At 44.4% G+C, this 15,237-nt stretch overlaps 1 protein-coding gene across 1 annotated transcript in view; it reads right to left on the bottom strand.

Annotated features, from left to right (window-relative positions):
• Positions 1-1,777: 1,777 nt before the first annotated feature.
• The window catches only part of PPP1R16A (protein phosphatase 1 regulatory subunit 16A), a 93,929-nt gene continuing 80,469 nt past the window's right edge, over positions 1,778-15,237 (bottom strand). The window contains exons 8-10 of the mRNA XM_030220273.1: positions 10,097-10,226; positions 9,277-9,442; positions 1,778-3,597 (exon numbers count right to left, since the gene is read on the bottom strand). Coding sequence (XP_030076133.1) covers positions 3,151-3,597; positions 9,277-9,442; positions 10,097-10,226 — 743 coding nt within the window. The 3' untranslated portion in view covers positions 1,778-3,150. The remainder of the gene's footprint in view (positions 3,598-9,276; positions 9,443-10,096; positions 10,227-15,237) is intronic.

The raw sequence follows: 15,237 nt of genomic DNA, 5'->3' as shown, positions 1-15,237 counted from the left end.
TTCATAAGTCCACAACATTTGTGCATTAATGTCTGTGAGCCACAGCAATAGCTATAAGGTCTGAAAAATGTCTAGACTTTAAATCATCATTACCTGCACCTCTTCAATCTTTTCCCCTATGTAAGTGAGGCTGCCTTGACTATTTCCCTGAATAAGAAAGGGAAAAGGGGATGGGATTTGATATACTGCCTTTCTGTGGGTTACAATCAAAGTATTTTACATATTATATACAGGTACTTATTTTGTACCTGGGGCGATGGAAGGTTAAGTGACTTGTCCAGAGTCACAAGGAGCAGCAGTGGGAATTGAACCTCATTCCTCAGGCTACAGCAGTAACCACTAGGCTGCTCCTCCACCAGGGAGGGTTGAGCTGAATAATCATAACTGTACCCCTCTCTCAATTTATTTATTTTAACCTACCATTCCTAATAGAGACTGGATCTAATTTCTTTTTATTCTGTACATGGGGGGGGGGGGGGGGGAGGGACTGTATTAGGAATATGATGTTTTGCTCCACTTATCTCTAAAAACATCTGTGCACAGTGGTTCGGAAATAAATAAAAAAAAAGACACTGCATAGGTAGAATGGATTAGATGAAAAGTATGCTGCTCCATATGCAACAGGAGCTGAGGACCAGTTTTCATGGCGGTGACCTAAGGGGGTCCAAAGCCCGTACATCTGGTAATGAGGTTGCTGGAGCAGATGGGTGGCAGTCTTGGAATCCAACATAACTCCACTAAAAAAAGGACTCTCTATATAAACAAATGACCACTCAGTCCTGAAATGAGATGTCTGATCCTGATGACAGAACTGTAATATACAACCTATTCTTAGAGTCTGATGAAAGGTGACTAGGTTTGCTGAGGCAGATGATTGGAAGCTTCAGGAAGTTTGTAAAATCTGCTGAAAGAGGGAACTGGAAAGATCTGGACCAGTTTGAGGGCAATGGAGGGATGATCAGGACAATATGGGTTCATATTGTGACTCTTTTGTTCTCCATGTTGTTGCTATGCTAAGGCTGGCAAACACTTCTTGTCATAAGGATCACACTCAAATCGAAGAGTCTTACCCTACCACCTGCACAGATGTGTAATTCTGTATCTCTAAGAAATGCATGTGACACACAAAATTAAACAGAGGACCAGTCTTCCCTTCTGATGTGGAGCAGCAACAACCTTGCATACTGCTTCCTAGAAAGGTTCTCTGGGACCCCCAGCAAACCAGTCTGCCAGGATATCCACAATGCAAAGCATGCAGTAAAGCACGCATATTCACTGTAGATAGTCTGAAAATCCAACTGGCCGTGATCCCCATGGACAGTTTAGGAACTGGTGACCTAGGAGACGGAGCAGAAGACAGAGAACCAGGGAAACCAGAATTCAGATCCCTACGTCTCTCACCGACATTCATTGGGACCTTGGGGGAAGTCACTTAACCCTCTATTACCTCAGGTACAAAATGTAGATTCTAAGCCCTCTTGAACAGGAAATTCTATGTACAACTCACCTTGAGCTCAGATATGGATAATGCAGCAATCAAACCTAAAGTGCAGATTTTGGGCTTTACCCTACCTCAAGTCACTTTATGTCCCTGTGCGTTTAAGTCTTAATCCCAATTCTGTCTCTGGGACACCCTGGTTAAGTTACTGTATCATCTTAGGCCTCAGCTGACCTAAATGTAATGGGGTATTCTCTTGTCCCTTTCCTCACTCTTGTGCGGATATTAAATGCTAACTTCTGTTGATGGAGATGCTGAAGAGAGAAAGAAAGGCAGTCAGCAACAACTGGAGCATAACCAGAAAACTAAAGATCAGAGAGGAAGAAACTGAGAATGAGGGACATGTGTTGCACATTTCAGTCTATGGTCTGCTCTGTTTTATTGTCAAATATAGACGTCACATATGCATATCAAAACTTTCACCACTAAATGTCATTTTTTTTAAATACAGATGATATAATCAAACTTAGAATTCATCACATCTTAAAAAGGAAACATACTGGTTTTCTTTTTAAAATGCACAGCATCTACATCTCTGAAAAGTTCATGCACGGCACTGTGCATTATAACTTATAAGTCCCAACAGCCTGCAAAGAATATAAAAGGAATATGCAATGAACTCTATCAATGTATGTAATTAGGTCAGCTACGCAATCACCATGCAGGTCTCAGAGGCCATCTCCTGGTTCCCATCCTTTTAAAATGATTGTTTGTAGGATAAGCCCAGCCTTGCCTACTTCCTTCACCAGGAAAGAGATGGGGGATTGGTCCCATTATACAAACGTGGCTGTCCTTCTGATTCATGCTACTTCTGCCTCTGTATATAAAATTTGCGTCCCACGTACCTTACCCCCTTCACTTCTTCCCAGGTGAAGAAACTCACAGAGGGTCACAACTGAGTTAGGTTTTCTGTCCATGTCAACTAAAAAAAACCCAACCATACAAAAAAGCTACTTTCCCAGACACCTGCAGTATTCAAGAAAGACCACATGGTGTCCACACAAATCCACGGCCCTCACTGTGCCGTGCTTTACAGTACCTAGGGCAAGGGAGAGAAATGCTCATTTGTCCTCTACCCATTAAAAATTCTAATTTTTCAGTTGTATTGAAATTAGTGCAGCTGGGGCCCCTGACTCCTGGGAGCAGCCACTTTTGGTCCTAGATCCCATGGAATTACATACATGAACTAAGTGAGATCTTGCACTGCACTTGTTAAGATGACAGCTCCCATACCTCAGGAAACCAATTTACAGTGTTTCAAAATGAAGTAAAATGTTTAGTCCATCAAGAGTACTACTAGTTTTCAAGTGCTATACAGTACCCTCAGAGTGCAGAAGAGAGAAAGAAAGTCAAAGGCAGCCAAGGTCCAATGCCACAGAATCTTCTACCATTTAAAGGACTGACCCTCACAGAAATCAGCTCAACTGGCCTAAGAGGGAAAAGCCCACCCACAGTCACTTTGGTCCGTCCTTCATTACGGCATTCTCCTGCTTACATGTCTGCAGGTACGGTCTTGCACCTATACTGGCCTGCTCTGTAAGCACACATCCTTCCATGTGCACTTAAGCAGATACGATCAGCAAGAGCGAAGGGGAGCTGCCTTTCCTCCTTCTACCCCTCCCCAGTCTCCCAGGTCCTATTTATCCCCTTGGTCACATGAAGTTACAACAGGGTCTTTTCTCTGTAGGAGGCTCTTCTGAGGGTGCAATCAGTTTCAGTAGGGGAGGGTCACTACCAGCTGTTGGGTAATGCACTAAGTTCTGCTGGGATCCTGCTGTAGAGAGTTCCTCTTGTGTCTCTGTTGGGCCTGGTAGGATCACTGGCTGCTCAGCAGCCAGGAAATCCTCAGAGGAATACCGCTGCAGTTTGGCAGCTGCCCGCTGACGCTTCAGGTCTGCCAGCGTGTGGTGGCACTTCTCGAGGCTCAGGTCTGCAGAGAGGCCCTGTTCCCTGGCACACTGGTACGACACACTGCGGTCCAGTCGTTTAGTATAGGAGTGCTTGGAGTGGGGAATGCTGCCATTCCTCTGGGTCACCGGTGGACCCTGATATGATCCAACTCTTTCTTCTCCAGAAGCTGAATCTTCTGCTGAGGAACCCTGTAATGAGAGAGAAAAGGTATCAACACAGACTCCAATGGCAGCTGAATCTAGAATTTACAAAACGTGGATCAACTACAAACTATAGCATAAAGGTAGTGGGATAACACAGTCCCACTCGATATTTAAAACCATTTAACCGGCCAGGGATGGATCCTGGCCAGTTAAATTGCACTTAACTGACTATCTGAGAAGTTCTGAGAGAAGAGGATATTTCTCTTGGTAAGTGAACATTATTTTGCTCCGTGCTTTACTGTTCTAAAGACTGGGGTTCAAAAGAAGAATTGTAGGTTTATTGACAAAGACAGTTTGAATTAAAAAAAAAAAAAAGCAAAGTTTAGTAACTAGTCTCCATAGTATAAAACCCTTTTCCCCATAGTTTTAAAACTTGAACTTTCTGCCACAGCCTACAGTATTAATAGATAGCCTCTAGAAGGCATAGCAGGGCCTAGTTCAGTCTTCATACTTGCCCACCCTCCCACCCACCCCTAGCACACCTTTTCATTTATAGTCTTAACATATAGTCAATTATTCTACTTAGGATAACAAGAGGAAAGTTTTAATTACATTTAATTACTTTCTGAGAAGCAAACACTAAATAAATCAAACAATATATCATATAATCTTAAGGGTCTTTATATTAATCTAATATCCCTAGTATCTTAAGAAGTTTTAATTAAACAACTCAATAATACTAGGATGCAGACAGTAAGTCCAGCAGTGAGAGGGGTGCTATCCGGTCTTTTGCACTGAGTGGCAGTGTCACATGTATGATTATCTCCCAGTTGGCAAGAGGTTATATGTGTGTGCTCAATACGAAGAGCTCCTAGCTCTCAGAGAATGAGTCTGTTCTCTTGAGGCTAAAGTAGCAGTCTTGGAGGAGCTGAGGGAGACAGAGAAGTACACAGACGAGGACTACAGGGACGATGCAGAGAAGTCCCATCTCCAGTCTGGCAGCCCCTGTGGGAAAAGAAGAGCATCGCTCTGGTGAAGTAGGAAGTAATCCTGCAGCCAGGACCTGCCCATCAGGGGATGTAATATCCTCTCACACTGAGGATGTGTCTCTAGGACCTTCTGCCCAGGAGAAAAGGGTTAGAACAACTGTTGCAGTTGGTGATTCGATCATTATGCACATAGATAGCTGGGTTTCTGGTGGATGTGAGGTAAGTCTGGTCACTTACTTACTTGCCTGCCTGGTGCAAAGGTGGCAGACCTCATGCATCACCTAGATAGGATTTTAGATAGTGCTGTGGAGGAGCTGGCTGTCTTTGTACCATAGGCGCCGACTCCGTGGGTGCTGTGGGTGCTCGAGCACCCCCAATGTTTTCACCCGCCCAGGCAGGGGCGGGGGCGCCGCTTACCCCTCCGACATCGCAGCACCGTACCACCTAGGCAGCGTCAGTGAAAGCGCTGCCCGCTAGTCTTCCCTTCGCCTCGCTCGTTCGTTCCCTGTCAGTGTCCCGCCCTCGCGGAAATGATGTCAGAAGAAGGCGGGACACTGACAGGGAACAAACGAACCAGCGAAGGGAAGGCTAGGGGGCAGCACTTTCACTGACGCTGCGCAGGCTCAGCTGCTGCGACGGAGGTAAATTTAAAATATTTACAGAAGAGGGGCGGGTAGGGCAGATGGACATGGGAGCGGGAGGGCAGGGGACAGCGAAGCATTGATGGATGGATCTGGATGGGAGGAGAGGGCAGGGCCCAGGGAGAGTGGAGAAATTGCTGTACAGGGAGGGAAGGGAGGAGAATTGCTTGAGATGGATGGATGGAGGTGGGCATGGGACAGAGGAGCCCGGATGGACATGGATTGGAGGACAGGGCCCAGGGAGAGAGGAGAAATTGCTTGATATGGCTGAATGGAGGTGGGCAGGGGACAGAGGAGCATGGATGGGAGGACAGGGCCCAGGGAGAGAGGAGAAATTGCTTGATATGGCTGTATGGAGGTGGGCATGGGACAGAGGAGCCCGGATGGACATGGATTGGAGGACAGGGCCCAGGGAGAGAGGAGAAATTGCTTAATATGGCTGGATGGAGGTGGGCAGGGGACAGAGGAGCATGGATGGACATGGATTGGAGGACAGGGCCCAGGGAGAGAGGAGAAATTGCTTGATATGGCTGGATAGAGGTGGGCAGGGGACAGAGGAGCATGGATGGACATGGCTTGGAGGAGAGGGCCCAGGGAGAGAGGAGAAATTGCTTGATATGGCTGGATGGAGGTGGGCAGGGGACAGAGGAGCATGGATAGACATGGATTGGAGGACAGGGCCCAGGGAGAGAGTAGAAATTGCTTGATATGGCTGGATGGAGGTGGGCAGGGGACAGAGGAGCACGGATGGACATGGATGGGAGGACAGGGCCCAGGGAGAGAGGAGAAATTGCTTGATATGGCTGGATGGAGGTGGGCAGGGGACAGAGGAGCATGGATGGACATGGATGGGAGGACAGGGCCCAGGGAGAGAGTAGAAATTGCTTGATATGGCTGGATGGAGGTGGGCAGGGGACAGAGGAGCACGGATGGACATGGATGGGAGGATAGGGCCCAGAGAGAGAGGAGAAATTGCTTGATGTGGAGAGGAGGACAGGGGAGAGAGGAGAATTGCTGGATATGGATGGATGGAGGAGGACAAGGGAGAGAGGAGGACCCAGCTTTTACTTATGGATATAGAGCAAGAAATGAAGAAGAAAGAAGGAAAGTAAAGAAATAAATGGAAATGAAGCCATGGAAACGGAGTTAAGAGGACAGATAGCAGCAGAATCAGATACTGGGCCAGCATAATCAGAAAAACAAAGTCACCAGACAAAGGTAGAAAAAAATCATTTTATTTTCATTTTAGTGTTTGTAATATGTCCACTTTGAACATTTACATCTGCTACATCTGCTGTCTTATTTTGCAATGTATAGCAATGTGTTTCTTTCTGTTTGTCTGGTATTGTGCTGCATGCAGGGTCTAACTTCTTAGGATTTCAGGTTAATTTTTGAAGAATTTGAAGAGGGGATAGCTCTGTTCTGCATGTGTGACTGCAAGGCCAAGTATCTGAATAGGGATCTGTTTCTTAGATTCTGAGATTTTGCTAACACATTGTTTTTCAGAGTTGGCAAGACTGTTCTCGTATGCTAATTTGGTTTGTGTCATTTAGAGTATAATGGAGCTGTAACAGCTTACAGAAACTATTTATAATGAAAACAAAAAAGAAACAAGTTATTTTTCTTCTTTACTGGTGTAATATTTTCAATGACGCCATGGCTGGTAAAAGGGGTGTGACTACTGTGATCCCACCCCTGGATGGGTAGGGGCACCGACTAATAGGCTGCAAGAGGGTGCCAGAAATCCTAGGACCAGCTCTGCACCCGCCGGAAGTAGGAAGTTTCCTTCCCAGCCAGCCCACCTGCTCGGTGCCCACCCTCTTCTCCTTCAGTTCTCTGCCGGTCCGTCCTCGCCTTCCTGCGTGCCACCCAGAATTTTAAAACTCATCTTACCTCGGGGTCCCAGCGGCAGCAGTGAAAGGCGAACAGGCTCGGCGCTTCAGCCTTCCCTTCTCTCTCAGCTCTGGTCCCGCTCTCATTTTCTGTTTCCGCAAGGGCGTGACCAGAGCTGAGAGAGAAGGGAAGGCTGAAGCACCGAGCCTGCTCACCTTTCACTGCTGCCGCGGGGACCCCGAGGTAAGATGAGTTTTAAAATTCTGGGCGGCATGCAGGAAGGCGAGGATGGACCGGCGGAGGACTGTTGTGGGAGAAGAGATCAGGCTGGGGTTGGGACTGGCATTCGGAGGAGGGGGGCCTGGAACTTGGGGGAGGGGGGCAGCGAGGGGGAGGGAGGGGGCGGGGGAATGCGCCACCTGTTAAAAAAAAAATTCAGCACCCCCAATCATTTTGAAAAGTTGGCTCCTATGCTTTGTACATGTGGGTACCAATGACATAGAAAAATGTGGGAAGGAGATTCTGGAAACCAAATTTAGGCTCTTAGGTAGAAAGCTGACATCCAGATCCTCCAGGTTAGTATTTTCAGAAATGCTCCCTGTTCCATGCACAGGACCCTGGAGGCACATAGAGCTCCGAAGTCTCAATGCATGGTTGAGACGATGGTGCAAGGATGAGGGATTTAGATTTGTTAGTAACTGCACAACACTGTGGGAAAGTGAGAGCCCGTTCTGAAAGGATGGACCCCACCGTAACCAGGATGGAACCAGGCTGCTGGTGCTAATATTTAAAAAGGAGATAGAGCAGTTTTTAAATTAAAATGGGTGGTTCAGTGTGGAGTATTTTTGAAGGATACTATTAAACAAGATCTTTAGGGAATCTCAATAGCGAGATTTCAATAATGTTGAAAGAAAGCCAGGAGTGTTCAATGGGAGAACAGAGTAAAGGATGCAAATTATCCCCATCAACTTCAAAGCAGCTTGAAGATGCAAGGCAAAAACACAATTTGAAGTGTCTATATACAAATGGTAGAAGCCTTAAATATAAGATGGGAGAGTTAAGAGTATATAGCACTAAATGAAGAGGTAGATACAACAGGCATCTAAGAGACCTGCTGGAAGGAGGACAATCAACAGGACACTGAGTTATCAGGGTACAAATTATATTGCATTGATTGAATGGAAAAAATTGGAGGGGGGTTGTGCTATATGTTAAAGAGAGAATTGAGTCAAACAAAATAAATATTCTACATGAAACAGATAGCTGCATGGAAACCTTATGGATAGAAATTCCATGTGTGAAGGGAAGGACTATATTGGTAGGGTTGTACTACCATCCACCAGGACAGAATGAACAGACAGATGAGAAAATATTTACAGAAATTAAGAAAGCTGACAAATTGGGCAACAGTATAATGTATTTTTAAACAGTGTCCAAGCCTGATTTAGAGTCCTAACCTTAGTAGCTGAACCTTTTAGCTTTTTTTTTTTTTTAACCATTTCCCTCATTTTATCATAGTCGCCCTTTTGAAAATTATATGCTGCTACGTAGATTTCCTTAGTGATTTCACTCCAAATATTACATCATATTCCTCTGATGTATAAATTATTTTAATACCATGTAAATTTTAATCTGCTGTATGTTTGAATTGTAGAGTTTTTTGATAGTTTGTTGTGTAAAGAAATAATTTTTATTGCTTTGGTTTTTTTTTTTTATATATTTTATATGTGATTTATTCCCCGCTTAGACTTTTAAAGATATAGCAGGTTATAAAAATAATACTAAAACTTTTTTAAAATCATGTTATGATCACTGTTTACCAGCGGGTCCAACACCGTTACCTCTCATACTATGCCCTGCATTTAACTAAGGACTAGATCTAAAGTAACTCCCCCTCTTGTCAGTTCTTGGACCAGTTGGGGGGGAGAGGATACTGAGAAAGGAAAATAAGCTGAAGGATCTGGTGACATTATCAGAATGGGGGCTGGGGAATGAGTGTAATCTAGGCTGTGCGGCTGCAGAGAAGTCTGGGGGAGAACATTGCTAGAGAAAGGAGAGAAATGAGCTGGGGCCAGAGAGAGGATGGCAAGAGAGGAGGATGAATGGTTTATTTTGTTTGGCATTAATATTGTGTACTCCCTACTGATTGATTTGGGGGGGGGGGGGTGCAGGAACTCCATACCCTACCCACTTGCAAAAATTATTAACTCAACAGTAGTGCACACCCCCAAAAAATTGAGGGAAGAGTTCTGGAGACTCACACAGGTGATTCGCTCCTGCAGTTCTGCGTTGGTCTGTCTGTCTTCATCCTCTTGCTCAGTCTCAGTCTCCCGCCGTCTCACCTGTCGCCAGACAATGGCTTCCTGCTCATGCTCCTTGCGATACAAGTTAGTGCGTTCAGTGACGCTCACTCGCCGGACAACCTTCCTGCAGGATGGAAGACATTCTCGGCTACATCCAATGACCACTTCTTATCCCCTTGCTGCCAGCCATACAACCACTTTTTACCCCTTTGCTGCCCATGTCCTGCCTAACTCATGCTGCTAGTGCATTCTGGGGCCCTTTTACAAAGTTGTGGCAAGCCCAACACAGGCTTACCGTATGCTAATCTGGAACTACCGCCGGCCCAGCGCGGGTGCTGGTGGTAGATCCAGCCCCGGTGCGCGCCATTTTGCTGCACTAGGGAAAATAACTAGCTATATTCTAGCGCGGCACTAATCCGACGGTAATTGGGCAGCGCCACACACAACCTGATTGCTGCGGGAGCCCTTAATGCCACCTCAATGTGTGGCATTAAGTGCTCTCCACTGCATGGGCAAGCGGTAGGTGAAATCTTACCGCATGACCATGCCATTTTTTGGACTTTTTAGCCGCCGTAGTAAAAAGGGCCAAAACACATTGCAAAAACAGCCCCTGCCACTAGCGCAGGGCCCTTTTTACCGCAGCTTAGTGAAAGGACCGCTCTGCACTCTCCTCAATCTCTGCTGTCTTCACTCTCCAGTACATCTTAACTCTCTGCTGCCAGTGCTTGCTGTTCTCTCCCTTCCCTTTTACTGCCCACGCTGCTTGTGCCCTCCTTACCCTCTACTGCTGGCACTTGATGTGCGTCGCTGCAGTGCTGACTTGTGCCTGTCATGGGATTTCATGATGGCTTCATGTTTGTGTTTCAAGTCCAGGAGTCTTCTTCTGACCTCATCATCTCCACAAACATCTGTGGGGGGAGAGAGAGAGAGGATCAGTCACATGGGCACTGTATGCTGCCGGAGAGCAATCTACATAAGCACTTCTTATATCACAAGAGGCATTGCATCACCTCCACCGCACAGAACTAGAAATGCACATTTGCACGGAGTCTCTAAACGGGAGAGTGCGCAAGACAATTTACAATTTATTTATACTTATATACCGTTAATACCATGGGTTCGAAGCGGTTTACAATAAGAGAAGAATATCAAGACAGTCTCTTGAGAACTACAGTTAAGAAGACATATCTAGAACCCCACTATGAACTTTTTAAAAAGCAAGGTTTTTTAGGATCTTCCTAAAAAGAGAGTAACTAGGACAATTAATAAAACATAAAGAGTAATCACGCCAAATTTTAGGTGCTTGATATGCAAGAATTCTTTCACAAATCTTAAACCATTTAGTATCGTTAACCAAAGGAAAAGCAAAAGGGGTGTTAGTAAGAGTCCTCCTATTTCTAGAGGAAACTGAAAATTCCAGATGAGATAACAAGTATTCAGGACAGTCTCCATTAGAGTTAGATGCTGAACCTTTTTATAGTCACTGTCTGGGGTGGAGGTTTCCTTCCTATTTATTTCTATTACCCCAGCTGCAAAGGACTAAAATATAAACTAACATATGCATCCAGTTTCTCCTACATAAGCACGCAACTATGGAATGCACTACCATAAGCCACAAAAAAACCCAAAAAAAAACCCCGATATAACTATAGGTTTCTATGGAACTTTGGAAGGCTAAGTGCTTTGAATATGCCTCTTAATTACTCTGTCACGACTGACCTTTAACTCATTACCATTTTATTTCTCATCACGAAAATTAATTCTTTTTACTTGATTGCCTAAACTACTCTGTTCGTCTACGAACCTAATGCAATATAACTCTGTATTTCTCATTCCGGAAATGGCGATCGCCATTACGGAACAATGTAAGCCACATTGAGCCTGCAAATAGGTGGGAAAATGTGGGATACAAATGCAACAAATAAATAAATTTACTAAATGATTATTTTTTTTTAGATTATCTACTTAAGGGGCGGGACAAATTTGTCTATCATAATCAACAGCACAAGCATGACCCCGCCCTTTTTTGGCCTACTGCTAAGGTGGTGCTACTAGGAGATGTTATTGTATATGTCAACATCCGCAATATAAAAATAGTGCAAGGAATAGTTCTTTTGGAGAATAAGTTAAGGGCATTAAAACAGATTACATCAGACATCCATCCCCACAAGTGAAAGACACATTAGAAGCTACTAGGGTGGCCTTCGTGGATGTTGTTGTTTCATAAATAAATTGTTTTGTTGGGAATAAGTCTGGGCGGCTTCTAGCTCAAAATCACCACGTCTTGGGGACAGTTTTGCTATATTTCTTCTTTGAAAACTTTCTCAGGGATCATCGCTTCTAAAGTGGAGACGACAGCTGAGGAGTTCAGTGCCTTTTTTAAGGGATGTATTCAGTTGGAGATGCAACTATGGAGAGTGATCGCATTCACAGCTATCTGAAAACTGCCAGATTGCCTAATCTTTTCCCTGAGAAACTTGCTTCGCTTGAGCTCCCTTTACAAGCTAAGGGGGTGTAGGGGCCTTTTGCGCTCTGAACTGTCACTCTGCTCCAGGTCCTGATGGCTTCATGGAAGAATTCTATAAGCTTCTATCACTGCAATTGATTGGCCCATTAATAGATTATTATGCTCAGGTGGTGGAGAGCGGTAGCTTTCTGCATTATAAGAATATGGCTCTAATTAGTCTTCTTCCCAAACTGGGCACATCACTAGATGAACCAGAGGGTTAGAGGCCAATTTCCCTCATCAATCTTGATATAAAAATTTTATCTTGGGTTTTGGCTGATAGACTAGTGCCATATCTTCCTGAATTGGTGGGGGCAGATCAGGTGGGATTTATTAGAGGATGCCAGTCAGCAATGAAAGTTGGGAAGTTGCTTTTAGCAATGGCCTATTGTCAACAAAGTGGGCAGCCAGTGCTCTTGGCCAGCTTAGATGCAGAAAAGGCCTTTGATAAGGTCCGGTGGCCATTTCTTTTTCAGACTTTATCTTATGTGAGCCTGCAGGGCTAGTTTTTTCAGCTGTCATTGCTTTGTATATGGATCCTCATGCGTGGCTATTGGTACATGGGATCCATCTGGCTCCCTTTTCAATTCACTGTAGAACGCACCAGGGATGTCCCCTATCTCCTTTCCTGTTTGTGTTGTCATAGGAACTGCTATGTATGCTCCGGGCATTGGCTGAAGTATCTGGTGTGGTAACAAGGTGGGGGGGGGGGGGGGGGGGGAGTACAAATCAAGGTGCTGGTTTTTGCTGATGATTTGATGCTGGTTTTGAGGAACCCCTCCAGTTCACTTTTGGCCATGCTTCGGCTTATTCAGATCTGCTGCTGCCTGCAGCGTTTCCACACGGAGGTGAGAGGCGCTGTCAGGTCAGTGCAGGGGGCCCGATACAGAGGGGGGCGGGAGCGGCGACGGGGATGTGGGGGGAGGGTGGAGGTTGTTTTGCACGATGTTCCTTTCCAGGTGGTAGCGGCGACATCCGACAATTCGACTCCGTTTCCCTCTCTGTTCCGCCCTCTGACGTCTTGACGCGAGGGCGGGACAGAGAGGGAAGTCTGTACTGTGCATTTGCAAGTGAGTGCGGTCACTTGCCGTTGATTCTCTTTTAGCCTCTCTTATCAGTGCTTTGCATCTAACTTGCCAGTACTTATGCTGTTTCCTGTTTTCTTTATTTAGATCCTTTTTCCATTTTTTGAAATATGCTCTTTAGGCTCTAATAGCCTCTTTCACCTCACCTTTTAGTCACTAGAGCTGTCATAGGGAGCTATAAGAGTCAAAGCTCGCTACCTCATTTGGTCTCGTTACTGAACTGTTGTATTCATGGACCACTGATCGAAGTTTACATGCACATTTTGTTTGTAACCATTGTGGAGACTGTCTTCTTTGTATACTTCAATAAAAAAGATTGAAACAAACAAACAAAAAATCATTAGAGCTGTCATTTGGCTGTTTTAACACTTTTAATATGTAAAATGCATCTGGTCTGGGCTTTCAACAATGCCCATGCCCAATTTAAAATCCTAACCTTTGCAGCTGTTCCTTTTAGCTTTTTTTTTTTTTTTTAAATCATTTTCCTCATTTTATCTTAGCTGCCCTTTCAAAAGTTAAATGCCTGTTGCAGTAGATTTCCTTAGTGTCTTCACACCAATTATGATGTCAAATTTGATCAGAGCCATGCCACCTTACATCAGTATAGTTGCCTTCTTGGTGACCATTAACACCAGTGCATCCACCTTCAAAAGGCATAACACTTCCTCCTGGAATTGGACACAGTCTAGCCTTAGATCTTGTAACTTTAAGCAAAAACAAGAGTGGAAGTCACCAAAGAAACACAAGTTCCCAAGACAACCAGTGGAATTACTTCTAATTGTTATAACTGAAGAATAAACTATTTTGGACATATCCTTCAATTCTGCATACAGGCAAAACCCAACATGGGCCGTGTTTCGGCATACAGGTTTTCGACAGGGATCCTGTGGCACAGTAAATTATATTTCTATACTCAAATGATTAGTTCAGATGGACTTATGAACTAATCAGATGGCACTTAAGTGTGATGTGATCTACAAATGTGCATCAGCTCAGTTTTCCTGAAGCTTCCACTTTTATTTTTTGCTTGCTCTTGGCTTTTGTGGAAGGAAGGGGTTTTTTTCTTCGTTTTTTTGCATCCCTTGTAACTTTAAGACCTGCATCCGGAGTGTCCCATTTTGCTATCATCATCTCCTTAATTATCCTGTAAATTCAGAGGCCTTAGACTGCTTTTTAGTCCCTTCTAACACAGGGTCCTCCCTCCTTCGCAGCTTCTGCCAGCTGATTGTCAGAGATCCTTAAGGTTGAAAACAGTTAGGTGATCATGGAGGGCAACTCATCTCTATGAAAAATTCTCACCACTGAGGCATCCTCCCCCAGAGGCACCTCTTCCTTCTCCCAATCTTCCTAGAGGTCCATCCAGAAGGCCTTCAGGTCCCAAGGATTCTTGCAATTCCAGTGACTCCAAGGACTTCAAGGAACCTAAGGCTAAACCCCTACAAAGCCCATCTTGAAGAAAAGCCACGATGCACACTTACTTTAAATGTAGATTTTGCTCTCTCAAGTTCAAAGAACCTGTATCTTCTAGTGTGGGGATTGAATCAACAGTAGTCTACAGCATATCCCATGATTTGAAAATTTGCCAGATTCGCTCATACATCAAAGAAGTGAATGGCATCCTAACCTGAAGCAGAGTGGCAATCACCTCCTCTAACTATCCATTATGCCTTACCTTCGACTGTTTAAGAGCCAAGCTGTAAGACAGAAGAAGGGAACCAGATGTTCCACGACTTGTGGACCTTGAAGGTGGTCCCTTTTCCTGGGAAAGATGCAATGGCCGGTCAATTTTGAGACATATTAGGTCCACAAAGCATAGTCAACAAGATGGCTTGGTACAAGATTTTCAGAAAAAAAAAACAATGAAAAGATGGAGACAATGAGACGTCACTATGGTGCATAAAAGCTGATTTATTGCCAATACAAACCCGATATGGCCAGAACATGAAAAAGCATGTCACATATAAAGGTGGTAAATTTCATATGAAAACAGTACTGATGATGAATGCATCCAAGTATACACTAAAAACATGTTATGATACATTATGTATGATAATCTACTTGTGATAAAAAAAATTAATCTTGTTTATGGATGATAAACCAGAACCACCATGGACATGTTACGTTTTGGCCACTCAACATCAAATATTAAAAAGCATACATGACATAATGACATTACTGATCATAATTATATTGAAAGTGCTTGAACATTTTTATAATAAAAATTGATGCAATTGTTTAAAAAAGGAAGCACAGACCCCGAAACTCTATATAACACGTGGCGAGTAGCACACATTAAATTAGGCACGTGCCTAATTTATGTGCACACCT

This window comes from Microcaecilia unicolor, chromosome 1 (genome assembly GCF_901765095.1).
Source record: "Microcaecilia unicolor chromosome 1, aMicUni1.1, whole genome shotgun sequence".
In the NCBI taxonomy this organism is placed as follows: Eukaryota; Metazoa; Chordata; class Amphibia; order Gymnophiona; family Siphonopidae; genus Microcaecilia; species Microcaecilia unicolor.
Note: the sequence above shows the minus strand (reverse complement) of the source record. Positions and strands in the feature narration are given on the sequence as shown.